The 27884-nt window shown below is 34.8% G+C and overlaps 1 protein-coding gene across 5 annotated transcripts in view; it reads right to left on the minus strand.

Moving 5' to 3' along the window:
• CEP57L1 (centrosomal protein 57 like 1) overlaps positions 1-27884 on the minus strand; it is a 65296-nt gene that overhangs the window by 28462 nt on the left and 8950 nt on the right. For 4 of the 5 annotated variants that reach the window (XR_010933782.1, XM_067702400.1, XM_067702399.1 and 1 more), the window contains exons 2-4: positions 3188-3408; positions 1468-1647; positions 189-310 (exon numbers count right to left, since the gene is read on the minus strand). Coding sequence is in view for 4 of the 5 variants with exons in the window: in XM_067702400.1 (XP_067558501.1) it covers positions 189-310; positions 1468-1647; positions 3188-3350 (465 nt within the window). In the remaining variant the exon portion in view is untranslated. Of the gene's footprint in view, positions 1-188; positions 311-1467; positions 1648-3187; positions 3409-27884 lie in introns of those variants that run through there. The other variant, XM_067702401.1, reaches the window with a different exon arrangement.

The following is a 27884-nucleotide window of genomic DNA, read 5'->3' on the forward strand; positions in this document are numbered from 1 at the left end:
GCACAGGGAGATCAGCTCGGTGCTTTGTGACCGCCTGGAGGGGTGGGATAGGGAGGGTGGGAGGGAGGGAGACGCAAGAGGGAAGAGATATGGGAACATATGTATATGTATAACTGATTCACTTTGTTAAAAAAAATACACAACAAAAAATATATATTATATTATATTACTATAGAAAATATGGTCACCTGTTGTTCTAGGATCATATTCTTCTCTCGCTCTACATTGAGAACGATTCTCTTTGTATATTCTAGTTGTTTCTCTAGAAGGGTACAGTGAGACTGGGCTGAGCTTAACTGCATACTTATATCTATGAAAAAGAAAAAGTAATGAGTCAGTTATCACATAGATCAGAGAGTTATAACAAGAAATGTATTCTATGAATTCAATCAACAGCTAAAAGTTCAAGAGTTCTTTAGTTCTAAATATTGACTCTCCCAAAGTTATGAACATACATTTTGTGTGTATCTCATTAATTATATATAACCAATTTAACGTTGCCTCCTCATAAACTCCCAGAGGGCATACTTCTGAAAAGGAAGGATGTCAGTGACCTGTGGGATAACAAAAAACCTGGCTCTTCCTGGGAAACAACACCATCTGGAAAATAGAGGACCTAAAGTCTCTTTCCTAACAATACATTTCTTCTCTTTCAGGAAACTCAGGTATATGCATTCTACCATTCCCATTTTCCTCTGTTCTCGACTACTAACTGCACAGTTAATTCTATTTATAATAAGCAACCTCGTTCTAATTCTTTAATTCGTTACTTTCCTCAGCTCTTTCTTCTACTTTTGTCCAATTACCTTGGGATGTTTTTTTTCCCTCCCCATTTCTTCATTCTATTTATAAGTTGAAACACAAATTTGAACCTTGTTTATGAGGGTGATGTAGTGTTACAAGGAAAAAAAAAGCCACAATTTTTAAGTGAAATTATATAAAGAACTTATGTTCTAAATCTCTAAAACAGATGTCCAGAAGTCCTTTTCATAATTTCCACAGAAGCCTCCACCTACCTGTCCATTTCTTCCAATTAATCTTTTAAGTTAAATATAATTTTTTAAGTTAATTTTTATTGTTTTATGTTGTTTAATTACTAGTATTGCTTTATATTTTCTAATTAAAAAAAAAAACTAGTGAAAATATGAAGTATTCCAATTATATTATGGGCTAATAACATATTGCATTTTGTTGGTATTCTGAAAATATTATAATTCTTAAACACAACTTGTCTAATTTTTCTTTTAATCTCAAAAATTTATGAACTGGGATAACAGATATAATAGAGGTAAGTTCAAAATTACATCCATTTAATGCAAATACCAAAATGTCTGAGAACAAGCCCTCAATGTTGGAATGCATATAAGAACAAAGATATTTGAGTAAATCTTCTTAGACTGGGCTTATTATTTTTAAGTTGTAAACTTTGGTAACCACTTGTTTCTGAGAACTATTGAATGTTCTTACCTTTTTTCTGCTTTATTAGTTCCTCATGTGCCAGATTTCTCTCCTTTGTTTCATCCTCCAAGGCCTTTTTATACTGTGCCGCTTCTCTGGAAAGAATGTTCAGGTTATCTTCAGCTTGTGTTCTCTCTAACTCTAAACGATGAATCTTTTCCTGAAGAGTTTTTAAGGCTAAAATAAGAGCTGTTGAAAAAAAATTTGCTTGATATTTTAAGTGAGAATTTTTGAACACTTAACAATCATAGTAGCATATAAAAGTGAGCAGTATGTTTTTGTTAGTGAACCAAAAAAAATAAGTAATTTATATTCCTCATCAAAAAGAAAAATGACAAAACTTTAAAGAGGGACAAATTCTAACATATCTTACAAAAACAATATATTTATGATTGTATTTAGTACTTTCCTAAATTTGAGATATGAGAAAGCTAATAATCACTAAATTTAATAAAATAAATATATTCAAATTAAGGCAAAAAGATATGTATATATGTATATGTATATATGTGTGTGTGTGTATATATGTATATGGAGAGAGAGAGAGAGACAGAGAGGGAGAGAAAGGGAGGAAGGTTGGGAGGCATAAGAGTATGAGCATGGGTAAAGAAAATTAAAATATAGTGCCCACTAATTAACAAGGAAACTTAGGTTTAAAGTTAAAGGTTTTTCTCAGTTCTTCATGTATTCAGTTTCAGTCAAACCAGAAACATTTATTGTTTCTTTGTCCAAGATATAATGTTAATAATTAGGACATATGAGATAGAACATAGTTTCTTCCATTAAGAAAAAATTACAACCTAGTGGTTTAACTGATGTCAGGCTTGAAAGATTATAAGTGTTACACATGTACTACTGTGACTTCTTTTCAGCTATATTAATATCTTCATGATTCAGATAAGCTCAGAGTTATAAAATTTTCAAATATTGTCTTACATTTTCTTCTCAGTTACAACTTTAAATTATAAAAAACTAGAGAAAATTGAATATAAATAAATGTTATAAGTTAACTTTCAAATAGTTTATATCCAATTAGAAAGATGTCTGCTAGAGATTATTTTTTGATTTGGATTATTATTTCTTCAGTTGCTTTGCTCCACAAAGCCAGTCTATTTAATAATGGCAACCATTATTATAAAAGATTAAAAAACAACGTGACTATCATCATCTTAGAAAGTAATTTGTAATGGTGTAGGTATGCCTGGAGTCATAAATGTTTTCCTAATTCAATTTTAAGATCCTCCTAAGCTTGTATTTTAAAAGTTATATTACTTGTATTTTGTAGTTACTCCAATGTACTGGATTCATGAAGAATTTTCAAGGGTAATTTCAGATATATGAAATTACTGAATTTAATCCTTGACTAAGACAATTCTACTTAATTCATTAGTATTCTAATCATCTTGTTTATTAGAAGGATTCTGAAAATCTGACCTTTTATTCTTCAGAGAGTATTTTCCTATTTTCTAATGACGTTTTAATGATAAGCCTGTAATATGTGCTTAGCTGGTTATATTAATTTTCATCTTATAGCTGAAGAAGACAAAATAAAAAAATGTTAAGTAACTTAAGTTTACAGAAACTTTAAGAAACAGAGTCAAAATGAGCAGTTTTACTAAGATTAGTTAAATACACAATCATCTTATTTTCTATATAAAAATGGAAAGTTTTGTATAACATACTTTGTACCATTCCCCTAATGTTAAATAAGATTTTATATTAGCATTACCTTGGCTATTTGGACTACGAAGCATTTTAGGAGAGGTAACTTCTAAGTTCACAGAATAGTGAGTCTGAGATGATTCAACACTCTGGGCGATTGATGGAACAAACACTCTTTCTGGAGGTTTACGATAGCTTCCTACTATACTGTGCATTAATTCAGAATCCATTATCTGTACTTCTGTACTGTGCCAGTAAAGGAATAGCACAGTATAGCATCATTCTTTCCTATGTGAATGACAAAAACATTAGACAAAAATTCAGATGAAACTTTAAAATAAATACATAATCATATACTGTGGAATTTTGTCTTTATGAAGTTAATTATCACAAATTCAACTATAATAAATTCAGCAGTAAAAGAAAGAAAAATGACTATTTACTCTATAAACAGTATAGACAATTCTGCCTGACTTTCAATGAGTATATGCTCTGGAGTGAGCGTTACATGCGTGGTGTGAATTTGCTGGTTTCTCAGTTGATCATAAGTTCATCATCTGAGCACCCCTCTAAAAGAGTTTGACTCTAGGGTTCAGAGAGAAAAGTATATATTCTAAAAGACAACACAGCTTTGAAACACAAGCCACCCACATAACATGATTCTCTAAGACTCTAATGTACTGGCCTCCTAAGGGATTTTCAAGGATAATTTTGGATATATCAATTTCTGAGTCTAACCCTTGAATAAGACACAACTCCACTTAATGCACTAGCATTCTAATCATGTAGTTTAGAAGGGTTCCAAAATCTGAAAATCTAAAATAGCTTTACCTTGTCATTCTGGGCTTTTTTTGTATGTTTGTTGGAGAGCTCTTTTAACCATCTTAGCAGATAATTTTTAAATGTTCCCAAATCATTTTATTTTCCTTTCTGTAATTTAAATATTTTAGAAATGTATTCTACTTAATAGATTATAGTCAATGTTAAATAAATTAACTCATAACCACACTGAAAGAAACAGAAAATTGTTTATACACAAAACAATTTACCAGCACAATTTTTAGAATGAAAGCTTGCTTTAAAATGTAAATTTAGAATTCCTTTGTAGAATTATAATTAGCCTACTTTAATTTTTGAGAACTGTAAAATTTCAGTGATTTCACTACCTTCCCAATTCACAGGGCAAAGGAAGATACTTCCATGACTGTATTTCCTGGGATGGCAGGGAACATAACTTCACTCAATAGGATTTTCTACTTTAGCCACTGTCATGATGTGTAGTCTTCCAGGACATTCTCATCAGTCTAAATTAGAGGTTATAGAGCCTAGGAAGCTTTGCTAGAATACTTGATGCTCTTTGATCTTAGGAGGCGATCATTTTTGCTTTTGTTATTAGCACCAGCTACCATTTACTAACCATGTCTCTGTCCCTCTGGGTTCTTGCTGCTTAGACACTGTCTGCTCCCCATGGGAGACTGCATCTATCTAAGTTGCTGTTCCCTCAAAAAATAAGAGAGCAAATTTAGTTACAGCTGGCTCACAATAAAGTAAAGGCAGGGCCCCAAAGTACAGATGTTCTGAACATGGTTGTACATCTTCAGAGAGAGGTATGTGGTTGAAACTATCCAAAGAACTTTGGAGTTACTCGAGAAATCTGATTCAGTTTTCAGCTCCTGCTGAGTCTCTCCAATAATGAAAAGAATGAAATTTTGCCATTAGTCACTATACACTGAAGTCCTTGGGAGGACTGTCTGCTTCCTCTGTCCCAAATATAGTATTATTTTACAAAGTCAATTTTTGCACCAATTAAAAAGAATTCAAGGGTTTTAGCGTATATGAAATGACTACTCAGAAGATACCAATAAGTTAAAAATTAGACCAAAGTTTATTTAAATTAAATGTGTAAACACATCTGAAAGTTGGCATAAGCAGAGTAATAACCTACTGGTATATGAAGAAAAGAAAGGAAACAGTAAAGAAATGAGAGAAAACAAGCCATGGGGTTCTCACTGTAATAGGGGTTCCAGCTTAACCCTTACAATCTAGCCCTGTATTATAAACAAGTGCTTAAAAACTACTCAAAGCTTATTTACATAAAGAACCGAGGCATCCTAGGAGAAAAACTCTGAAGGAATATGACAGATGTACAGAAACCCTGATCCAAAATCAAAGCCTTAATTGGTGGAGAAGAGGAGGAGTGATTCTGAGTAGAGTATGGTGGTGGTCATTTTAATTCATCTCTGACCTAGTCCCATCTACTTATACATGGCTGTAGGGAAGAGAGAGGGCTGGAAGTAAAAAGTGAGAAATATTTCACCAAGATCTCTATAAAAGATTGAGGCACTAGCTGCCTTGCTTTGTATAAGATGTTATATTCCAATGAAGGGGGAAGTTGCCAGAGGTCACTAACACAGTTTTGGCACTTTAAGAGTTCTGTTGCATTGGTAGTACTGTTCAGCCAGAGAGAGACAGCAAGAGAGTGACAGAGCAGCTGGAAAGGACATATTCATGGCATGTATGAGAGAATTTTCCAGAGGAAGTTTTCTGAAAATACAGAGAGCTGCCTAAGCCCCATCCTCCAAGGAATGTGAATGTTTGGTATGAGGTCTAGCTGTAGGTTATTGAAAAGACCTCAGAAATTCTTGTTGGAGTATTCTGTCCCACAGGTAGGGGCAAAGGACTGTAAAATGTGGGCCTCAATTGTATCAATAGCCTGGTAAAGCTTAGGAAAACTCAAGTTATGCCTGGAACCATTCCTGACAGCTTGTAAACAATCAGGGAAATTATCCATTGCCTCTATGGTGTATAAAATTAAGACACCTTAATTGGCTGCAACTAAGGTGCCACTGCATGAAGAAACTATCCCCTCTAAAGAATGTGCTGGACACAAATACTTAACTGCAAAGCATTTTCACTCGTTCTTGAGGGAAGTAATTGTTCCAAAATGGTCCCTTTAAATAACCAATGTCTATTCCTGCTGGTGGCATCATCTTTGTGTAATCTCATAGGACTATTAGGGAGACAGCATTTAGGAAGCAGTCAGAGATACTACAATGGGTTCTTGAAATGGAGGACTCTCTGTTTCCGTACTGGTAATTCTTTCAAGTTTAGATTTTTTCCTTGGAGAGACTGGAGAAAGATCAACAGCTCTGCTTCTTTTATCTGGTTTTCTTTGTGTATGCATCTAGATTAACTTATCCAAAGAGCAAACACAGTAAAGGCTGGACTAACTTTATTTTATTCTTAATGTATATTACTTTTAAAAGTACTCTTACAATTGAGTAGAATAATTTGAGGTTAAGGAATTTGCCTTACAGATGCTCTAATAGATATTACAACCTATTATTTACAACATATAATAACTAAGGTGTTAAGACAGTGATATAAAAACTGACTGGTCAATAGAAATTAGTAAATCTAAGAACTTCACATAAATACTTCCATGGGATTCAACAAATGTTTCATTTGTTGTTCATTCAATGAATGATGTTAGAAAAACTAGGGAAAAAATCCAGTTAAACCTTTCCATAATAGCACACATCAGTACAGAACTTCAAATAACCTACAGAGTTAAAATTTTTTTAACTTTAAAAATTATAAAAAAAAACAGTGAATAGTTAAAATAATCTTAGAAGGGGGCAAGATATTTTGTGTTTAAAGGCAGGAGGAAAATAAAGGAAAAGATACAAAGACTACATGAAAATTCATTCTACAACATATAGAAATTATGAAAAAATTTGAAAGACAAAAGAAAAGCAGAAGATAATATTTGCAATCACTTATACAGCATTCTGGCCAGGAATGTGTAACCTGAATCTCAGTACATCACAAAAGCCACAAATGGAAAACATTCTATTTTTTATAAAGGGGGGACTGTTTTCTTAAAAAATGTCAACGTCATAAAAAATGATGACATGTCTAGGTATATATATCCAAAAGAAAATTGAAAGCATGGTTTCAAATAGATATTTGTAAACCTATATTCATAATGGCATTATTTACAATAGCCAAAAGGTGGAAACAACCCAAACGTCCATCAATGAATGAACAGATAAACAAAATGTATATACATACAATGTAATACTATTTGGCCTTAAAAAGAGAAGGAAATTCTGACACACGCTAAAACACGGATGAACACTGAAGACACTATGCTAAGTGAAATAAACCAGTCACAGAAAGACAAATACTGTATGATTCTACTTATATGAGGTATCTAGAGTCGTCAAACTCATAGAAACAGAAAGCAGAATGGTAGCTGAGGGGAGGGGTAAATGGGGAGTTGTAGAATTTCAGTTTCGCCAGATGAAAAAGTTCTGGAGATTGGTTGTACAACGATGTGTGGCAGGAGAGACAAGTTAAAAACAAGATATGATTCAACGGGATAAGTTCCATAACAAAAGCATACACAGAGTGTTATGGGAGCACAGAAGAGGGATTATCTAACTCTGATTGACAGAGAGATAAGTAAAGCCAGAAATAATTTGGAATTATGAACAGTTTTGAAAGAGTAGTTTAGGTAAATATGGGAGAGCGAACATATACACTGACTTTTGCTTCCTCTTCAAAACCCACTAAAATAATATTAAAACTTTTTAAAAAAGATAAACCTGAAAGGACAAAGAAATCAGAAAAGATGACAACAACATAACTTTGGAAAATGGAAAACAGATGTACAAGTAATAACAGACTTAGCTAATGCAAAAAGGCAGATTCCTAACTCAAGTAATAAAAGTGACTTTTAAGTTTACCCTATAGAACCTCCAAAATGGCTCATGAATTAGCTACACCTCTGTAGTAAATTTGTAAGTTGTTAAGATAGGGCTGAAACCTAGAGAATAGGATGAAAGTTTAATTTAGACGTAAATTATATGCCCAAATCTCCTTTGCTTCTCCATACAACCAAAAGACTGCTTTATCCCCTTGTCTGGGAAGAAGACCAGTAGTTGTTGTTGTTGTTGTTGTTGTTTTAATGAAGAGGGACTTTTAGAGTATCTCTGGATTGGGAGACACTCAGCACAGGTGAGGGTGGGGAACCAGACTGAAAGGAGGAAGATTCAGTACACAGAATACTGGCAGTCTACATATCCAAGTGGAGATGGGAAGATCCTTATCAAGGGAATATGACTAGCCCAAGTTAACAAAGATACTAAAGAAAATAAAATGAATGGATTGGACGGATTTGGAATTTCCAATCAGTTTTTTAGTGCTCCACTCTTAAATATAAGTTGTTTAACAAAGGCTTACGACATTGAGGAAAGATGTGAAAGACAGAGATCAAAACAAGCAAACAATAAAAGGCTTAACAGGAACACAAAATTTGGAAAAACATAATTAAGAGATATAATCATTGAGGGACATGACAGATCCTAGTGAATTTGGCTTGAGCATAGTGAGTAAATGTTGGCAATAAGAGATGGCTAAAAAGGTATATGAGGGCCAAACCACAAAGGATTTGGTATATCACACAAGTAGTTCGTATTTTATAGGATCAGGCAATAGGGAGCTAATAAAGGATATAAAGGGGAATAACATGATCAGGTTTGTATTCTGAGTTTATTCAGATGGCCCTGAGGTAGATTGGAGGGAGAAGAAATTACAGGCAGAGAGACAATTTAAGAGGTTACTGAAGTAATTAAGATGAGAAAAAATATAAGGCCTGAACTAAGACTGTAGTAAATGAGATCAACATGGAAGATTCTTAGAAGATACAATCAAAAGGACTTAGGAACCAACTAGATATGTGAAATGGGGGAGAGGAAAGAATCAAAACCACACTCCAAAATTTCACTTGGGCAAGTAAAGAGATGGTGGTGGCATTAACAGAAATAAGAAATAATATAAAAGGAGATACAAGTCTGATGGAAAACAATGAACTCTGTTTTAGATATAGTTGAATCTGAGGTGCCCACAGACAAAGTCAAAGTAAGAACAAGTAATTCTTTAGTATCTACATCTAATATGCTATGCCCTGTAGAAATAAACACACAGGGCATAGCTTCTGCAGTCAAATAGTTTGCAATCTCACTGTTGAAAAAAGACAAACAAGAGACAATGAAAAGGGAGAAAAAAACACAGGGGGTGAGTTAGCTAGCAGTATACCCAATAAAATTGGTTTGCTTATTTCATAATTATTAAAATTTTATTGCCCATTCTTCAATCTCATTATCCTAAATGAGTCTGAATAGAAGAAATATGATTACATGAGTAAAACATCTTGTTTTTTAAAGAGTACAAAGCAATCTTTTACAAATATTTTATAAATTACAATACAGCATCTAATTGTTACGTGTACAGTTAATTCTCAATGCTATGCTGTAAGAGCTACCTGATTTCCAGCAAACATATTAATTTGTGGATTTAAGATAACTAGACTTACGAACATTTTATCTAATAATCAGAAAGTTAAATTTTTCCTTACTGAACTTGAATATAAATAAGTTTAAAACTTAAAAATGTCTGAGATTATTTAAATGATTAGACTCTCCATCATCTTTACCTGTACTTTATCTTGAATATTCAGTCCAGAGAAAGTGTTCCTGATTCAATATAAAGTGAATAAAGGATATATAATTATATAACTATAGCTCAATTTTTAAAAAGGACAAAGATAAGCATAAAAGACTATATATGTATTAAATAATATTTATTATAATATATTATATACAATAAATAATAATTGTAAATATATTAAATGTTACTAGATGGACAATAGATTTTTATTTTCTTATTTCTACCTTATACATTCTCTACAATAAATACATATTAGTTTTATAATAAGAAACAAAAACTTACTAAAATAGTTTCCTTTTAATTAGATTTCTACAGAGGTAGAAAATGGTGAAGATGTAGAGTATCAATGGCTTATATTGATATTTGTAGAAGCACTTATATCTTTTCATTTTTAAGGGTCTTATGCCTCTTATATCAACATAATCTCAGGGAGGACAATTATGTTTATTTCTTCTGTAAGCTTCTACAATCTAAATTGCTTTGCTCTGCAAAGGGGCATTGTATCCTCAGGGCCTAATCCAAAAAATACTTGTAAAATGAATCCCCTGAAACTAATTTGATATGTCAACAACTTTTCCCTACCTTCTTACACTAATGTTTGTCATAGTTAAACCCAACAATTCTATAAATACTATCCTAAGTTTTAAAAAATCACATATTATACCTTGGTATATACTTTTGCATACAGTGTATATTGTGTTTCTAACCATTTCTCTTGTAAAAAATTAATAAACAGAAACCTCAATTAAATAGAGTAGAGAGATCAGAAGGGGGAGCTCTTATGCCCTGCGACATAGCTGAGTCCAGCAGGTAGAAGAAATAATCTTCTTTCCTGTCAAGGATTCAGCCAATGAAAAGCCATAGACTCTTTGTTTACTATAGCTCTCCCAACTTCCTTTCCCCTCTATAAAAGAGTTCGCCTTCCCTTGCGCTGCAGGGATTTGCACAGGGCTCACCACAGTTGCAGACTCCAAATTGTAATTTTCTGCTGATCCCAAATAAACCCATTTTTGCTGGAGAAATATCTGGCAGTCTGTTTTGGGTCAACACCCTTTAGAATGGTTGATGGCAAACTTATCACATGTAGAAAGAATTTAGAAATTGAGTCAATAAATAATGAATTTTAAAGTTAACAATACTCAGATTAGTTGCTACAAATCCTCCTTGGCCTTTACTATTTTTTTTTCTCCCACAGATAGAGCACACACAATAATCAGAATTAATTACAGGAGTACTGATTAGTCAGGCAGCCCAAGGGCGAATGAGCTGTTGGACAATGATAAATAACTAAAGCTTACCTATTTAATTGCCAAAATTTATTTCAACTAGTTTTAAAAGAAATATTTCTAAAATGCTTAACCTACTTTTTTTCATTTTAGATAGAGTATACTCAACACAATTTAACCTTAAGGATATCACAATAGAATTTTAATTATGCACAATGATACTTAGAGAACCACACTGATATTTGTTGGATTGTTTGCCCTTTCACTGGAAAGTTCCAGACTGTTACAGATTTTGTTTTCTGTCTTTTCACCTCTTGCTATCTCTTCTCTTCCTGCCTGCTTATGAACTGTCTACTTGACTCTAGTAGAATATATCCCTCCCCTTTCTAATTGCTTTCCCAACCTAAAACAAGTAAGAAACAATAAAACAATCACACTTTATTCATTAACCACTCAAAGATGTAAAACATAGTCCTTGGCAGCCCTTAAAATGTTCATAGCTTAATTATACTAAAAAGGGTGCTATGGGAACCCAGAGGACGGGCATCTAAACAAGTCTGGGGGTTTCAGAGATGGCTTCCTGGAGGAACTAGTTCTTAAACTGAAAAACAAAGGATGAATGAGTAGGATTTGACAGTCAAAAGAAAGTGAGAGAATGGGCAGAGAAAAAGATCAAGTGTATAAGCAAAAGAAATAGCACGGTAATAATAAAACTAGGGATACCTCACATTTATTGAATGCTTATTATGTGAATTAATTTACTAAAATCCACAGAGCAACTCTATAATGCACAATTATTCCAATTTTAAAGATGAGTAAACTGTGGCACAGAAAAACTGTGTTTTGCCCAACACAACTAAAGTGGCAAAGTCAGAACTTGGCTCAAAGTTTGGCTCTAAACCTCACACTTTTGACTCAGGCAGTTTGGCTCTAAAGCTCTCACTTTTAACCACCATGCTATATTGCTGATTTATGCAAAGTTATAAGAGCTAGAGAGGATGTGGTGTTTTGGGCAAGCTACTACAAGAAATGTACAAAGCTGGAAGATTGCAAATGTGCCTGAGTGTTGCAGAAGAGGAGGCAGAAACCAGATCTGAGGAGGCTTGTAAGCCAGGCACAGGTGTTTGGATTTTATCCCGCAGGCAATGAGAGCCACCCAGCAGAGGAGTAGCAGTATCACATTGCCTTTGATAAAGATTTCTGTGAGTTAGAATGGAGAAAAACAAGCAGAGGTTAGAAGTCCAGACAGAAGACTATTCCAGAATGCTATGTGAGGCAATAAAGAGCCGAACCAAAGCAACAGAAATGGGGATGAAAAGAAGGGGACAAATTAGAGATAATTAGGATACTGAATTCACAGAATGTATGACTGGGATGAGGAAAATTAATGATAGGGCGAAATTAAATATAGCTCTAGTCAAAGCAGAAAACAGATTTTGAGGGGTGTCGAGGTGATTAAAAAAAGGTTCATTTTAGACATGCTTGACATACTTGTGGGACAATAACAACATAAAAACAGCTACCACTTATATTGAGCTTAGTGCCAGGCACTGTCAAAGAAATTTACATGTATTGATCCACAGAATCGTCTAGGCAACCCTATGAGGTATTTATATTAATTTCATTTTACATGAGGCAACTGAGAAGTTAAGTAACTTTGCCAAAGGTCACAGAGTTATATAAGTGGCTGAGCTGGGACTTGAGCCCATGTACCCCAGATCAGAGTGTATTCTGCCTTTAATAGAGACATGTCAGTTGTATAGATGAATCTGGCATCCAAGAAGAATGGTTTAGACTAAAGATAAGGATTTGAAAACCATCAGTATATATAGATGGCAGCTGAAGTCATGAATATTCACTTAGATATAGAGTATGCAGTTTTTCTCTAAGTATGGTTCTTCAATCACTTAGGTATGAATACCTTGAGGATATTTAATAAAAGTGAAGATTCCTGGGCATCACCCAGGTCCACAGAAACATAATCTCTGAGCATAAGGCACAGAAATATATAATTTTCACTCCCCAATTGATTCTTATGCAAAAAAGTTTGAAGATCACTGATGAGCAATGAGCAAAGAAATGTGTAACAATGACACTGAGTTTATTACAACTGTGCCTACAATGCGAGTAAACAAGCTCTGAAGAAGTACAGTAAGGGCCTAAGCAAGCATCTGATGGATCTTTTATCAAATGTAAGTCACCACCTATTGTAAGATGCACTATTCTTTCACATACCACAAGAAGAGAAAAATAGGAGACCTCTCATGTAAAGCTGGAACAACAGAAGGGCCACAAATACTGTGTAGAATAAATGGCAACTAAACCCACAAAGCAGAAAGAGACAGCAAGAAAACTTGAATGCCTCTACCTTTCAAGTACTGGGCACCAGGTAGAGGGAATTTTATCCAAAAGACAATTCTTACACAGCTTTACAGTCTGAATTCACACTACCAGTGGGGTAAAAATAAAAAAACAAAACAAAAAAATATAAATCTCAAACAGAGAATTTAATTTAAAATGGTCTCAGGTAGTAGTGCAAATGACTGCTAGAGGCAAATGCAAGTCCTTTCTGAAGTAATCTGATTTCAATCCAGGCCAATAATGATTACAAGATGTATCCCTATTTTAGAAGTGTTTTTAAATGTGAAAAAAATGTCTTAGAATCACTAAAATGCAGTAAATGGAATGTATGCCTGCCCAGAAACTTTTGGGTGGAGTGGCTATTTTCTGGCTCTCAAAGGTACTTCATACATAATTTCATATAGGTGTTGATTTGTTTTTAAAAGTAAGAACTACAAAATAAAGACTATTTAAAATTCTAAAAATCCTTTTCCTTCCCATCACATTAAACATTTTTAATTATTCACTCTAAATATAAAAAAAATCTTATCCATAAAAAAATATAAATCAAACAAACAAAACAACCAACAAGTGAGATCAGACAAGTTGTACCCCAGAGTGCATGTAAATGCTTCAGTGTTCACTGGGACTTTGAGAACTAGATTGCAAAATTCACCACAGGCCCTGGTAACAGTCCAGACACAACAGGAGGAAGAGCAAACTTTGCTCCTGCCAAAGATGATGATTTACAGTCCCAGTCCAACACTTGGTGTTCTTTCTTTCACGCACAGGCCACAAACATACTATCTTAATATTTTCATTATATCCAGAATACCTGGCCCTTTCTAAGAAAAACTGATCCCTTCCTAACAATGCCGCCGTGAAAAAAATTCCTTTAGCACTTTTATAATATTCCAGTAAAGGAGTGTATTCCTTGTTCAGACATGCACTTTCCATCTTTTCCAAGGGTAGTATAAAACACTGCACAAATTACACACCATAATTGCTCTGGGAACTTAGAAAACTGCAATTTCATTGAATAGCAAGCATATCATCCAAACAGGTGGTTAAAGGACTAAAATGGCTTTAGAGTGAGAGTAAGCACCAATTGATCACTGTGAGGAGTTCCCTAATTCAAATGTGTGACTTACATATAAACTAGTTATACAGCCAAACTGCTGGCTTCTCCCTACTTTTAGTAGATGAAGGTCCTCAAAATCCCTCTCACAGCGCAATCTGTCTAGAGCAATTGATAAAAGAATTCTAATTTGAATCTCACTCTTGCCACTCCCTGCCACAGTACCTCTTTCACTCAGGAAAGCTATTTCCTATCCCAGGAGTAAATGCATACATATATGTATATACATGAGTATAGGGATTTTTCTAAGACTGTAGAAAGTAAAGTTTCCCACATCCCTACCTACAATTTGATATTCACTTTCCCATAGAAACAAGAGAATAATGGTTTTATAGTGCCACTGATGTTCCAACCATGTTATAAAAATATTGTTTCGGGACTTCCCTGGTGGCACAATGGTTAAGAATCCACCTGCCAATGCAGGGGACACGGTTTTGATCCCTGGTCCGGGAAAATCCTGCATGCCGCGGAGCAACTAAGCCCGTGCGCCACAACTACTGAAGCCCACGCACTCTAGGGCCCACGTGCCGCAATTACTGAGGCCACGTGCTGCAACTACTGAAGCCCAGGCGCCTAGAGCCCGTGCTCCGCAGCAAGAGAAGCCACCGCAATGAGAAGCCCGCGCACCACAACGAAGAGTAGCCCCTGTGTGCAGCAACTAGAGAAAGCCCACATGCAGCAATGAAGACCCAACGCAGCCAAAAATAAATAAGAATTTTTTAAAAAAGAAAAGTTTTTTAAAAAAATATTGTTTCTATGTGGATCTGTGGAAAATTCACTCTGAATGTCAATGTCAACCTACTTGGTAACTCTTGGGATAAAGTTTGTTAGCACGGTTTATGTACTATGTAATATTTAATGAAACAATTTTTTTTAAGTGGCCCATAATCCAATTATACAGAAACTCCTATTAACATGTTTTTCTAAAAAGTAGTATACCCACAAGTAACAAAACTTAAACAGCACAGAGAAGAACAAAATAAAAAGTAATAACTTTTCTACTCCTAGACCGTTGACTCCCAACCACATCTACTGCTTTCCCCTCTCTGAGGGTAACCACCAACAGCAGATTCTTAAGAATAGAAAGAAAGGGCTTCCCTGGTGGCGCAGTGGTTGGGGGTCCACCTGCGCATGCAGGGGACACGGGCTCGTGCCCCGGTCCGGGAAGATCCCGCGTACCGCGGAGCGGCGGGGCCCGTGAGCCATGACCGCTAAGCCTGTGCATCTGGGGCCTGTGCTCCGCGACGGGAGAGGCCACGGCAGTGAGAGGCCCGCATACCGAAAAAAAAAAAAAAAAAGAATAGAAAGAAAAACAATTATTCATATACCTAAGTACTTTTCTTTTGGTGACTTTCCTGTCATATACATCAATGAACAGGAAAGATTTATCAGATTCTAGAAGCTTGGCAATCTGTTCGATTATAGCATTACTGGTTCATTCTTTACCACTGCATCCCTGTTGCTATTGCTACTCTCTTGGATTTAGCAATGATGACTAATTCTTTGCTGAGGCATTTCCCCCTCCATTTCTATGGATCTGAGGACTGAATCTGCATGGTTCTACTAAGGAATATGATGTAATGGATTGAGTTGTAAGACCTGGGTTCTTTCCTGTTTCTGACACTTACATAGCATGTAATCTTAGTTGTTACTTCCTTTCTCTTAGCTTTGGAAAATATAAAGTATTATGTAAATATACAGTGGTAGAAGTAGAAGTGATAAACTCTTTATCATTCTTTTCTCGGAGTTTCAGTTTCCTTATAACTTAGCCTTTATATATATATTAATCTCTGACATAAATTCTTCCCTTCCCTCCCTGTAATAATTCAACTTCCTGTACTTCTGTTTCCCAAATTTTTCTGACATGTCAGGTTTTCATTCCTCCTAACTAGCAATGTAATTCCTCTCTCTCTCTCTCTCTCCACACACACACACACACACACACACACACACACACACACACGCCACATTCTTGACATTAAACTATTTCTGAAGTTCTTACCGCCTTACATTTCTAGAAATTTTACCTTTACAGGGACTTTTTTTTATATAATGCATTTCCATTCTCCCAGATGAGCAAAGGTACTTGTAACCTGTACTGTTTGATAAGGCAGTATAGCATAGTGGCTAAGAGGTGGGCCCTGCAGCAAGACTCCTTGGGGGTGAATCCTGTGTGATCTAAGGCAAGTTTCTTAAACTTTCCATGGTTTTCCCCTACCTATAAAATGGGAATAATAAGTCTATATACGTATTTCAGAGAATTATATGTGATGAATCAATACAAAGTTCTTAGAATAGAGCTTGACTCATAGTTAGCACTCGGCAAATCTTACTGATATCTAAAAATCTTTATACGTTGAATATCACGTCCAAAATTTTGTTAGTATAATCATTGATGTCCATAATGATACTGAGAAACAACAAAATCCAAAAGTCCCTTTTGAACTATCAAAACCTAAACTATATCTAGTACTATTCTAATATCATGCCATACTATGAAGTTTCCAAACAGTAGTCTATAAATGGTATATAAGATGACTTTTCACAAAGTAGAATGCTCCATTCCCCACAATATTTAACTTACTTATAGTAACTTTACACTGCCGCTGTACAAACCCAATTTTTATACCTAAAGCCTTCTTTACAAACAGCCCTCCTCAAGCGACAATATTACGTTGGGGGTTGCCCTAATATATTTGCTTTTTATCTACTCAAGATGATAATTTATTTCTTATCAAGTACTGACCACCATTTCTCTGAATTTTAAAAGTTCACATCCACTCAGATGTCCCAGAGGCACCTCAAACTCATATCTGAAACTTAATATATCATCATTCCCCTAAAAACTCTTTTTCTTCTTAGATTTTTTTTTTTTTTTTTTTGCGGTACACGGGCCTCTCACTGTTGTGGCCTCTCCCGTTGCGGAGCACAGGCACCAGACGCCCAGACTCAGCGGCCATTGTGCACGGGCCCAGCTGCTCCGCGGCATGTGGGATGTTCCCAGACCGGGGCACGAACCCGTGTCCCCTGCATCGGCAGGCGGACTCTCAACCACTGCGCCACCGGGGAAGCCCTTCTTCTTAGATTTTTAATCTCACTTAATAGTATCATCCCCCTACTTCTCAACCCTCAAGTCCTGAGGATTTCAATACCTAAAACACTTCTTGAATCACCTATACTGTCTCATCCTTACCACCACTAACTAGGTGCCCTAGCCTAGGCCCTCATCATTTTTTGCCTCGACTACTACAATGGCCTTCTAAAGTGATTTCCCTGACACTGATCGTGTCCCACTAAAACTATACTCTTCTCTGCCTCTAGAGTGATCTACCTAAAATTACAATCCAGCCATGTCACTTCAATGCTTAAAACTCTTCAGTGACTCCTCACTGCCTTCAGGATAAAGATCAAGCATGTTCTCAGGGCCTCGATGACCCGTTCTCTATCAATCTAATTCTTTTCTCCTGCCTGCCTATACTGAGTGAACACATTTCTAGTGTTCATATTATATTCTCCTCCTACAGTATTCTTACCCATTATGCAACACACAGTTTATCAGTTAATCTGTCCATGAAGCTTCCCCTTTGCATACCTATATACTTAATATATTATATTGAAATAATCTGTTCATGTCCTCCCCATTAAACTGAAAGCCTTGAGGACAGGGATCAAGTCTCATTCACCTTTATAACTTTAGCACCTAATTCAATACTTAATAAATGCTTGCTAAACTGAAATGAATTAAAGGCCTAAAAGCCATGCAGAGTTCTAAGATAAATCCTAGTGACAAGTCATCTCAATGTGAAGTAAAAGGACGATGCCTATGCCATTCAGACAAAAGAGGGCTCTAGTCACTAACAGTAGTGCCTGAGTTATTCTTTCAAAAAGCAACACACCCATGTTTGTCTCCTTAGCATCCAGAGCTCCAAATTTATAATTCCAATTCTTATTCCTATTAGCAAGCTGCAGTATCTTAACCACACCAACTTTTGACATGTATGTCTGAAGTGAACAACTGTTCTAAAGGGCTGAAGTAATCTGTTGATGGACAGAGTGTTGACAGGCTGATCTGTAAAGAGACACCATTAAGCCCTTACTTTTTTCCAAACCGGACTTGTTGGCACAGCTGTTAAGGTCTTAACATGAGAAATAGCATATGTTATTGAATAGCACAGAGGGAAAAAGGACAAACCAGATATTCCTGCCTAGCTGAGGCAGAAGCTTAGTTAAGATAATTAAAATACATTTTACTTAAAATGCACCTATGAAAATTTGTATGACCTTCCTCTTATAGCTTCCAATTCTTCATTAGTTTCCAATGTTCATCCTTTACTTCTAGCTAGCTGTGCCAAATGCTGAAAGTGTTGAGGGCCTCCCAATGTACCACTAGCAGCCAAACTACAAGAGGCATAGAGAAGACCCTATTATGATGGCTAAACATGAGATATCTTTATTGTTCCTAAGAACTTCTCTTGCATCCAAATAGAGACTACACCTGTGACTGTGTCAGCGTAACTCACTTCATTTAAGATTGAGATGACTTTTCAGTAAAGGTAATGTTAGGAATCTGCATAATTTTCAGTTTTCATCCCACTTCAATTCCAACACTATTTGCTGAGTGCCTAACATGTGCCAGACTTTGTGCTAGACATGGAGGGAGAAAGAGGAAGAGGGCATAGTCTGAGGAGAAATAAATGCAATGCCTAACCAATGTGGGCCTTTGAACTTGCTCTAAACTACTACTAATCTGGTATCCCACAAAAATTGGGGTTGACCCTCCAATCCTGCTTTCATTATGGCAACCAGCCAAGTTTGCCAGTCCAGCTCAGATGAGCCTTAGCTAAGACAGACTCAGCCTCCTTTCGACCTCGAACTAAAAACTTCCTATTGCCGCAGACTACATTCCATTGAAAGGTATACAAGGGTTGTAGCACAGCAAAACCAAAAGGCACGGCCAAAGGCATTTGCACTGATAAGTTCAATCATTAATAATATTATTCTTATGTATATGAATACTGCTAACAACTTTTTATACTTACATTATATATAAATCCATAATATTTTACTGTGCTAGCTGAGAGATTAGGGTGAGAGTATTTGGAAAGAGGTTTGACAAAAAACTGAAAACAATATATATACTGTTTTTCTCCCCGATTACAAAAGTAATACACGCTCATTCTACAAAATTTGGGAATGACAGAAGAAAATAACAATCACTATAAACTCTAGCAATCTAAGATTGTTAAGGTATTATTAATACTTTGGTATCTATTAAGTCAATCTTTTATTATTTTAACCAAAGTTAGGATTGTATCATACAATGTTTATGTAAATTGCCTTTCTACTTAACAATATACGATAAACATTTTCTTGTATCATTAAATATTCTTTTAAAGTATAGGGTTCTTTTAGTGGCAGTAGATAAATATTTATGTAAATTACCAATTTTTTTTATTAGGATACAAGTTAAAGTTTTATTAGGATACAACTTAAGTTAAAGACAGTTTTGATGCTTCTGATACATACTGTCAAATTGCCTGGAACAATTTTATTTTTTAAAATTTTTTTGGAGTATAATTGCTTTACAATGGTGTGTTAGTTTCTGCTTTATAACAAAGTGAATCAGTTATACATATACATATATCCCCATATCTCCTCCCTCTTTCGTCTCCCTCCCACTCTCCCTATCCCACCCCTTCTAGCTGGTCACAAAGCACCGAGTTGATCTCCTGGAGCTTTTTTTTTTTTTAATGCAGTACGCAGGCCTCTTACTGTTGTGGCCTCTCCCGTTGTGGAGCACAGGCTCCGGACACGCAGGCTCTGCGGCCATGGCTCACGGGCCCAGCCGCTCCGCGGCATGTGGGATCTTCCTGGACGGGGGCACGAACCTGTGTCCCCTGCATCGGCAGGCGGACTCTCAACCACTGCACCACCAGGGAAGCCCTCCTGGAGCTATTTTAAATTAAGACATTACTGGAGCTTTGCTTAGACTGAGACGAAGTCCTAAAGTTCACAATTCTCACCATGTCTTGAGACTATTTCTCCAATCTATAATATTTTTAACTTTTACAAAGCCATCAACTGTCATTAATTTAGCATTAGCTTTAACATATTTGTTAATTATAGCTTGTGTGATTTAATTAAATTGCTTTAAGAAACTTAGTTTTATTTTAGCAAGGTCTGGACACATCTGCCTTCCTCTGTAGTTCCTTAAGAGCAGAGACCATATCTTATTCATTACTCTATTATCCACTGGCCTTATTAAATGATAGTCATTCAATAAGCATTTGTTGCACTTGATTCAATTAATGTAGAAATACATAAAATGAAACACATCTAAGGCTAATAGTTAACAAACATTTATTAGTATATGTAATGCATACATTCTACTTCTCTGAAATCTGGATTCAACTTTAAATTATATTTGGCAACATTTTTTCTTTCATTGTGGCACATAAAGTAATGCTGTGCCTTACAATCTCTGGTATCTTAAATTCAATGAATAAACTCTTCATAAAACCATACACTGAGAACATTTTTCTCATGCTACTAAATAAGTAAATGCAAAGTGCTGATCATGGATCTCTACAGCTGCACAAAGATGTGAGGGGCTATCCCCTATAGGGGCTCCTCTGCTCTATTAAATCAGTGTGTTAGGTCTTCGAGGCCAGAACTTCACCTTATTCATCTCTGTATTTCTAACATGTGCTCTCTAGGGGCTCAATAAAGATCAGCTAAATGAATAAAAACATTTGGCTTGGAGGAAGGGAATGATTGGGTGACGGGATGAGCCACACTGTAAAGGAAGAAAACAAATTATAAAGATAATGTGACAAGAAATAAAAAGAAGGAAATATACTTATTATTCTAAATATTTAAAGATTATAGATCTACAACTCACTATGGTTTATACAGTATTTATCAAAATGTGTCCTACAGAATACTAGTTTTATAGGATATTAATTGGAGTTACTCCATAAATTAAACAGATTTCCAGGCAAATAAAATTAAACTAATTTGGGGAAATTAGTAAAACAGCATTAACCAACTTCTTCACCAGCAAATTTTATCAGTATATTTAACATTCTACTATCATTTTGAATTTTTCAAAACAGAGATAGAGCATGTATCTCCCAAACTTATTTGCAACAGAAAACATTTTTGGGGGTCCTCCTGAGAAATCAGCGTTCCACAGAACAGACTTCAGGTAATGTCTATATACAGAATCTTCAAAGCAGCTCTACACGGAAGACAGTTATCAAAATATCATGAGATAAGTAATTGATAACAAAATAACAACTGGTAACAGAAATAAAGAGAAAATTGTCTAAAGCATCCGTATTGCATACATAGAAATTCATATTTCCAGTGGAGGAGGATAAAGGAAGAGAAGTAAAGAGACTGTCCTATAAAACAAGGGTTAAAGATTATAGTATTCATGCATTTAAGTTCACTTGATTTAGTAAATAACTACTCTGGTGTATCTGACTAAATGGTACCCCAAAATTGTAGTGTACCTTCAAAAGTACCTGACAGAATCATGATATAACCAAATTATTTGGTAGATACTATAATTTTTCTCATTAACACAACTCATGAAATAAGGAGGGTTCATAGAAGAGACAGTAAAATTGAGTAACAGAATTCAAACTGGCATAAAATTATTTTAGAGCAAGAAACAGAATTTGTCTCTTATATGTTCTAAATGAATAAAGTCTAAAAAAAAGAACATATCACAAGAGAAGTTTCACAGCCATTATCTATCCTTTTTTGAACAGAAGAATATAAGGAAATACAATTAGGTTCAAACAAAATGAGAAAAGTGAGGAACATTAAATACCTGGGGTCAGAGACTCCTCCAAAGCACTGCTACTTACTGATGGGGCATTACATTTGGATTTGCTGGTATGGTGGCAATAATATGGAGTTCTAACTAGTCCTGTGACCTCATCCTAATTAGTAGCTTAACTTCTCTACAACTTTCTCTATATATAAAATAAAAGGGTTGACTTAAGTAATCTTGAAGTTTTCATCTATTTCTAAAATTCTAATAAAAGGGAAGCAAATTTACAAACATGTTGAAATGTTACTTAAGCTTTTGCCATAAATCTTGAGTTTAGAAACACTGGGATAATGTCAAATAAAAATTTGTAAGTCCTTAAATTTACTATAGAGTTTTAGTAATCAAAGCAGTGGCGTAAGGAGAGACAAACAGACTGATGAACAGAAAAGAGTCCAGAAACTGACTCTGGTACATATAGGAATTTGGTATTATGAAAAAGAGGGCATTTTCATGGGGAAAGGATTAACCAGTCACAATTTGTGCTGAGGTAACATACTACCCATATTGTAAAAAATAAACATATATCTCCACTCCATGCCAAAGACAAAAATAAATTCTAGCTGGACTGAACACCTACATGTAAACAACAAACCAGAACTCTTTTAGAAGAAAATATAGAATATGTTTCAGACTTTGGGTAAGAAAGATGTTGTAACAAACAAGACAATTTACAACAAGGAGAAGGAAAAGGGATTAAAAACTGTACTAAAATTAAAATTTCTATGCAACAAAAGACACAATTGACAAAGTTTTTTTAAAAAGCAACATATATAACAGATAAAAGATTAGTATCTGAATTACAGAAACAACTCCTATTCTACAAATCATTAAGAAAAAAACCAAACAGCTCAATTAACAAAGGGACAAAAGATATTAACAGTGGTTAACAGATGAGAAAATATGAATAGCTAAAAACCAAAAAGGTACTCAACTTCAGGAAATACAATGTAATCAGGAAAACACAAGTTAAAACAACAATGAAAAATTATTTCATACCCATTAGGTTGGCATAAAAACCTGTCAATATATAACAAGGATGTGGGGAGATGAAAATTTTCACACACTGCTGGTGGGAGGGTAAACTGATGTAAAATTCTGGAAGACAATTTGAAAGTTCTGATGCTGTATATACTCTATAACTCAGCAATTCCACTTCTTAGTACTTATGAATGAACCCTAGAGAAAATGGCATATGTTAATTTGGAGATATGTATAGTGATGTTCATTGTAGCCTTGCTTGCAATAGAAAAAAATGAAAAAATAATCTAAATATATATTAACAGGGAAATGAGTAAATTGTCATATTCATACAATGAAACACCATAGAGCAGCTAAAATTCAAAAACTAAATCTACACTTAGCTACATAGATAAGCTTTGAAAAATATATTATTGAGTGAAAAAAGCAAGTTATACAATGACATATCATAAGATGTCTGTTTTGTAAAATTTTTTTAAACACAAAGACAATATATTACATTGCCAAGGGCACTTCCACCACACACGTAATTTTTCCTTCCATTATAAAAGAATTAAATTAGACATTCTCTAACACCATATACAAAAATAAACTCAAAATGGTTTAAAGACCTAAATGTAAGACCAGAAACCATAAAACTGCTAGAGGAACACAGAGGCAGAACACTCTTTGACATAAAATGCAGCAATATTTTTTTTTCTGATCTGTCTCCTAAAGCAAAGGAAATAAAAGCAAAAAATAAACATTGGGACCTAATTAAACTTAAAAGCTTCTGCACAGCAAAGGAAACCACTGACAAAACAAAAACACAACCTACTGAAAGGGAGAAAATATTTGCAAATGATATGACCAATAAGGGGTTAACATCCAACATATATAAATAGCTCATACAGCTCAACATCAAACAAACAACCCCATTAAAAAATGGGCAGAAGAAATGAACAGACATTTTTCCCAAGAGGAAGATGCTCGGCATCACTAATCATCAGGGAAATGCAAATCAAAACCACAATAAGATATCACCTCACACCTGTCAGAATGGCTATCATCAAAAAGAACACAAAAAACAAGTGTTGGTGAGGATGTGGAGAAAAGGGAACCCTTGTACACTGTTCATTGGAATGTAAATTGGTGTAACCACTATGGAAAATGGTATGGACGTGTATCAAAAAACTAAAAACAGAACTACCATATGACCCAGCAATGCCACTCCTGGGTACATATCTGAAAACAAAAACAAAAACACTAATCCAAAAAGATACATGTACCCCAAGAGAAAAACAAATACTGTATGATATCACTTATATGTGAAATCTAAAAAATACAACAAACTAGTGAATATAAGAAAAAAGAAACACACTCACAAACATAGAGAACAAACTAGTGGTCACCAGTGGGGAGAGGGAAGGGGGAGGGACAATATAGGGATAGAAGATTAAGAGGTACAAGCTATTATGTATAAAATAAGCTAGAAGGGGACTTCCCTGGTGGTGGAGTGGTTAAGAATCCACCTGCCAATGCAGGGGACATGGGTTCGAGCCCTGGTCTGGGAAGATCCCACATGCCGCGGAGCAACTAAGCCCATGCGCCACAACTACTGAGCCTGCACTCCAGAGCCTGTAAGCCACAACTACTGAGCCCACGTGCCACAACTACTGAAGCCCGCATGCCTAGAGTCCATGCTCTGCTACAAGAGAAGCCACCACAATAAGAAGCTCGCACACCACAACGAAGAGTAGCCCCTGCTTGCTGCAACTAGAGAAAGCCCATGCACAGCAACGAAGACCCAACGCAGCCAAAAAAAAAAAAAAAAAGCTAGAAGGATATATTGTACAACATGGGGAATATAGCCAATATTTTATAATAGTTATAAATGGAATATAACCTTTAAAAATTGTGAATCATTATATTGTACACCTGTAACTTACATAACATTGTATATCAACTATACTTCAATAAAAAGATTAGATTTTATAATTAAATGAATGAAGCAAGCAAATGAAGCAAAATATTAACAATTTATCCATTCCAAGAGGTAGGTAAAAGGGTTTTATTATATTTTTCTTATTTTTCTTTTTGTTTGAAATATTTAAAGTTTTAAATGACACAATGACACAAAATTTTAATACCTTACCTCTATATATGTATATATTCACATAAAATATGTGGATAAGGAAAATAAAAGTAGGAAAAAAAAGAATGAAGCCAGCAGTGAGATTGGTCTATAAAATTTGTCATAAATTGTGTGTGTGTATATATATATGTGTGTGTATATGTATATATATATACACACACACATATATATGTACATGTCATAAATTGTGTATATACATATATATACACACACACACATATACATATAGTGAGTCGGCTCACAAATATTTAAATAAGGGCAAAATGAATATAGTTTTTTTTTTTTTTTTTTTGCGGTACGCTGGCCTCTCACTGCTGTGGCCTCCCCCGCTGCGAAGCACAGGCTCCGGACGCGCAGGCTCAGCGGCCATGGCTCACGGGCCCTGCCACTCCGCGGCATGTGGGATCTTCCCAGACCGGGGCATGAACCCGTGTCCCCTGCATCTGCAGGCGGACTCTCAACCACTGCGCCACCAGGGAAGCCCTAGATTTTTTAAAAAAACAATAAATTGTTTAATCTATTAAAGTATGCCAGAAATACTGGAGATTTAGACATTCAAAGCATATTATAGTAAATCTGGTAACATCAAAGACAGAGGAACTGGAGAAAATATTAAAAGGGTAAATCTGATTTAAGTGGTTCATTCATTTATTCTTGAGAGATAGAAGCAAAATAACACACAAAAAAGAAAAAGAATTCTTTTCTGAGAATAGTATGTATGACAGTGTTTCAGAAAGTAGGTGTTTTAAGGCTTAAAAGAACATAATTCAAATCAATATTGTTACAGACACCTTAAAAATAAAATCTAAAGACTCAACATTTAAAAGCCTTTATGATTCATCTGGGCAACACATAAACACCAAGGTACACATATAATAAACAATTGGTTGATAAACTGTTTCCCAACAAGCCAAAGTAAGAAAAACCAAGTATTTCAAGGCAAACCTATTCACATTACTAAATGGCAGATAATTAGGAAAATTTCCTTTAAAAACAAAATTGAAGTCAGTCAAAATATAGGGAGATATTTAAGGTTCAGATGGCTTCATTGTTTCACAGTACAAAAGAGTGAAACTATTGGAGAAAAAAAAATCCACCACAGGTGGATTTTTGCAAGCCTGTATGACTAGGCAAAGTAGCAAAGAAATAGCAATGTGAACAAATAACAGGGTGTATTAATTGAAGTAAAATATTCCTAATTGTAGGAAGTCTCCCCAAACAATTTGCACATACAGCACTCAGCCAACTGCACATGTTAACAATAGATAACAGTAGAGCGGCACTAAAATGGAGCTGTTAGTCCAGTCTCCTGATGTGTTTCAGATAAAGCTCTCCCTGGCCCCATCTTTGGGCTGACTTCGAGCCTCTCGCTCACTGAACAGTTTTGAAGAACAAAACTTATATAGTTGTGAATATTCAGTATATTATTTGTTTTTTTAAAGTTTCTGTCACCTTTTAATATTATTGATCAAAGTAATTAATAATTTCAGATCCAGCAGAAACTTTCTTAACATATAAATGAATCTAGGCACAGATCTTATACCTTTCACCAAAAAGACCCTAACTCAAAACGGATCATAAACCTGTAACATAAAACACAAAACTATAAAACTTCTAGAAGATAACATAGAAGAAAATCTAGGTGACCTTGAGTCTGGCAATGACTTTTAGGATACCAAAAGCACAACCCATGAAAGAAAAACTGACAAGTTTGCCTCTATTAAAATTAAAAACTTCTGCTTTGCAAAAGACACTGGCAAGAAAATGAAAAGACAAGCCACAGACTGGGAGAAAGTATTTGCAAAAAACATATCTGATAAAGAACTTGTGTCCAAGATATACAAAGAACTCCTAAAACTCAACAATAAAAAAAAGAACCACTCAGTTTTATCGACCTGGAGAAGTTCTTCTAAATTCCATAATATCTATTTACTTTATTTGTGGCTAGAAAAATAAGGTAGACATTATAAAAATAAGAGCTCTGTATTAAGCAGTATAAAACTGTACCACATTAAATAAAATTTTATGTGATTGGTAATTATATTTTCTTGAAATATACATTCTTTACATTTTTTATATCATATAGATATGTTACAGATGAAATATGGTGTTTTTAAAAATTTCTATAACAAAGCTGGACATGGAGTCCTTGCTCAGAAATACAGTAATCTCTCATTTTGCTGTTTTATGAAAAATCATAATTGCCATATTTTTACTTATAGCAACTTTCACCAATTAAGAAGCTTAAAATATAAAATATTATTAAAGCTAAGTTGTAAATTTGGGAAAAATGAAATATAATTCAAGGATCTCATTATAAAATCTTAGAGAATGCCAACAATAGTAGCATTATACAAAATAACACTTTTCAGTTCAACCACAAAGCACCTTATAAATATTTCATTAATATCAATCAAGTTGAAGGACAAGTACTATTTTACATAAAGATGATCATTTTGATGATACTGTTTCTTTCATTTTTATTTTTTATTACATCTTCATTGGAGTATAATTGCTTTACATTGTTGTGTTAGTTTCTGCTGTATAACAAAGTGAATCAGCTATATGTATACTTATATCCCCATATCCCTT

The sequence above is a fragment of the Pseudorca crassidens genome, chromosome 13 (assembly GCF_039906515.1).
Source record: "Pseudorca crassidens isolate mPseCra1 chromosome 13, mPseCra1.hap1, whole genome shotgun sequence".
NCBI classification, from domain to species: domain Eukaryota; kingdom Metazoa; phylum Chordata; class Mammalia; order Artiodactyla; family Delphinidae; genus Pseudorca; species Pseudorca crassidens.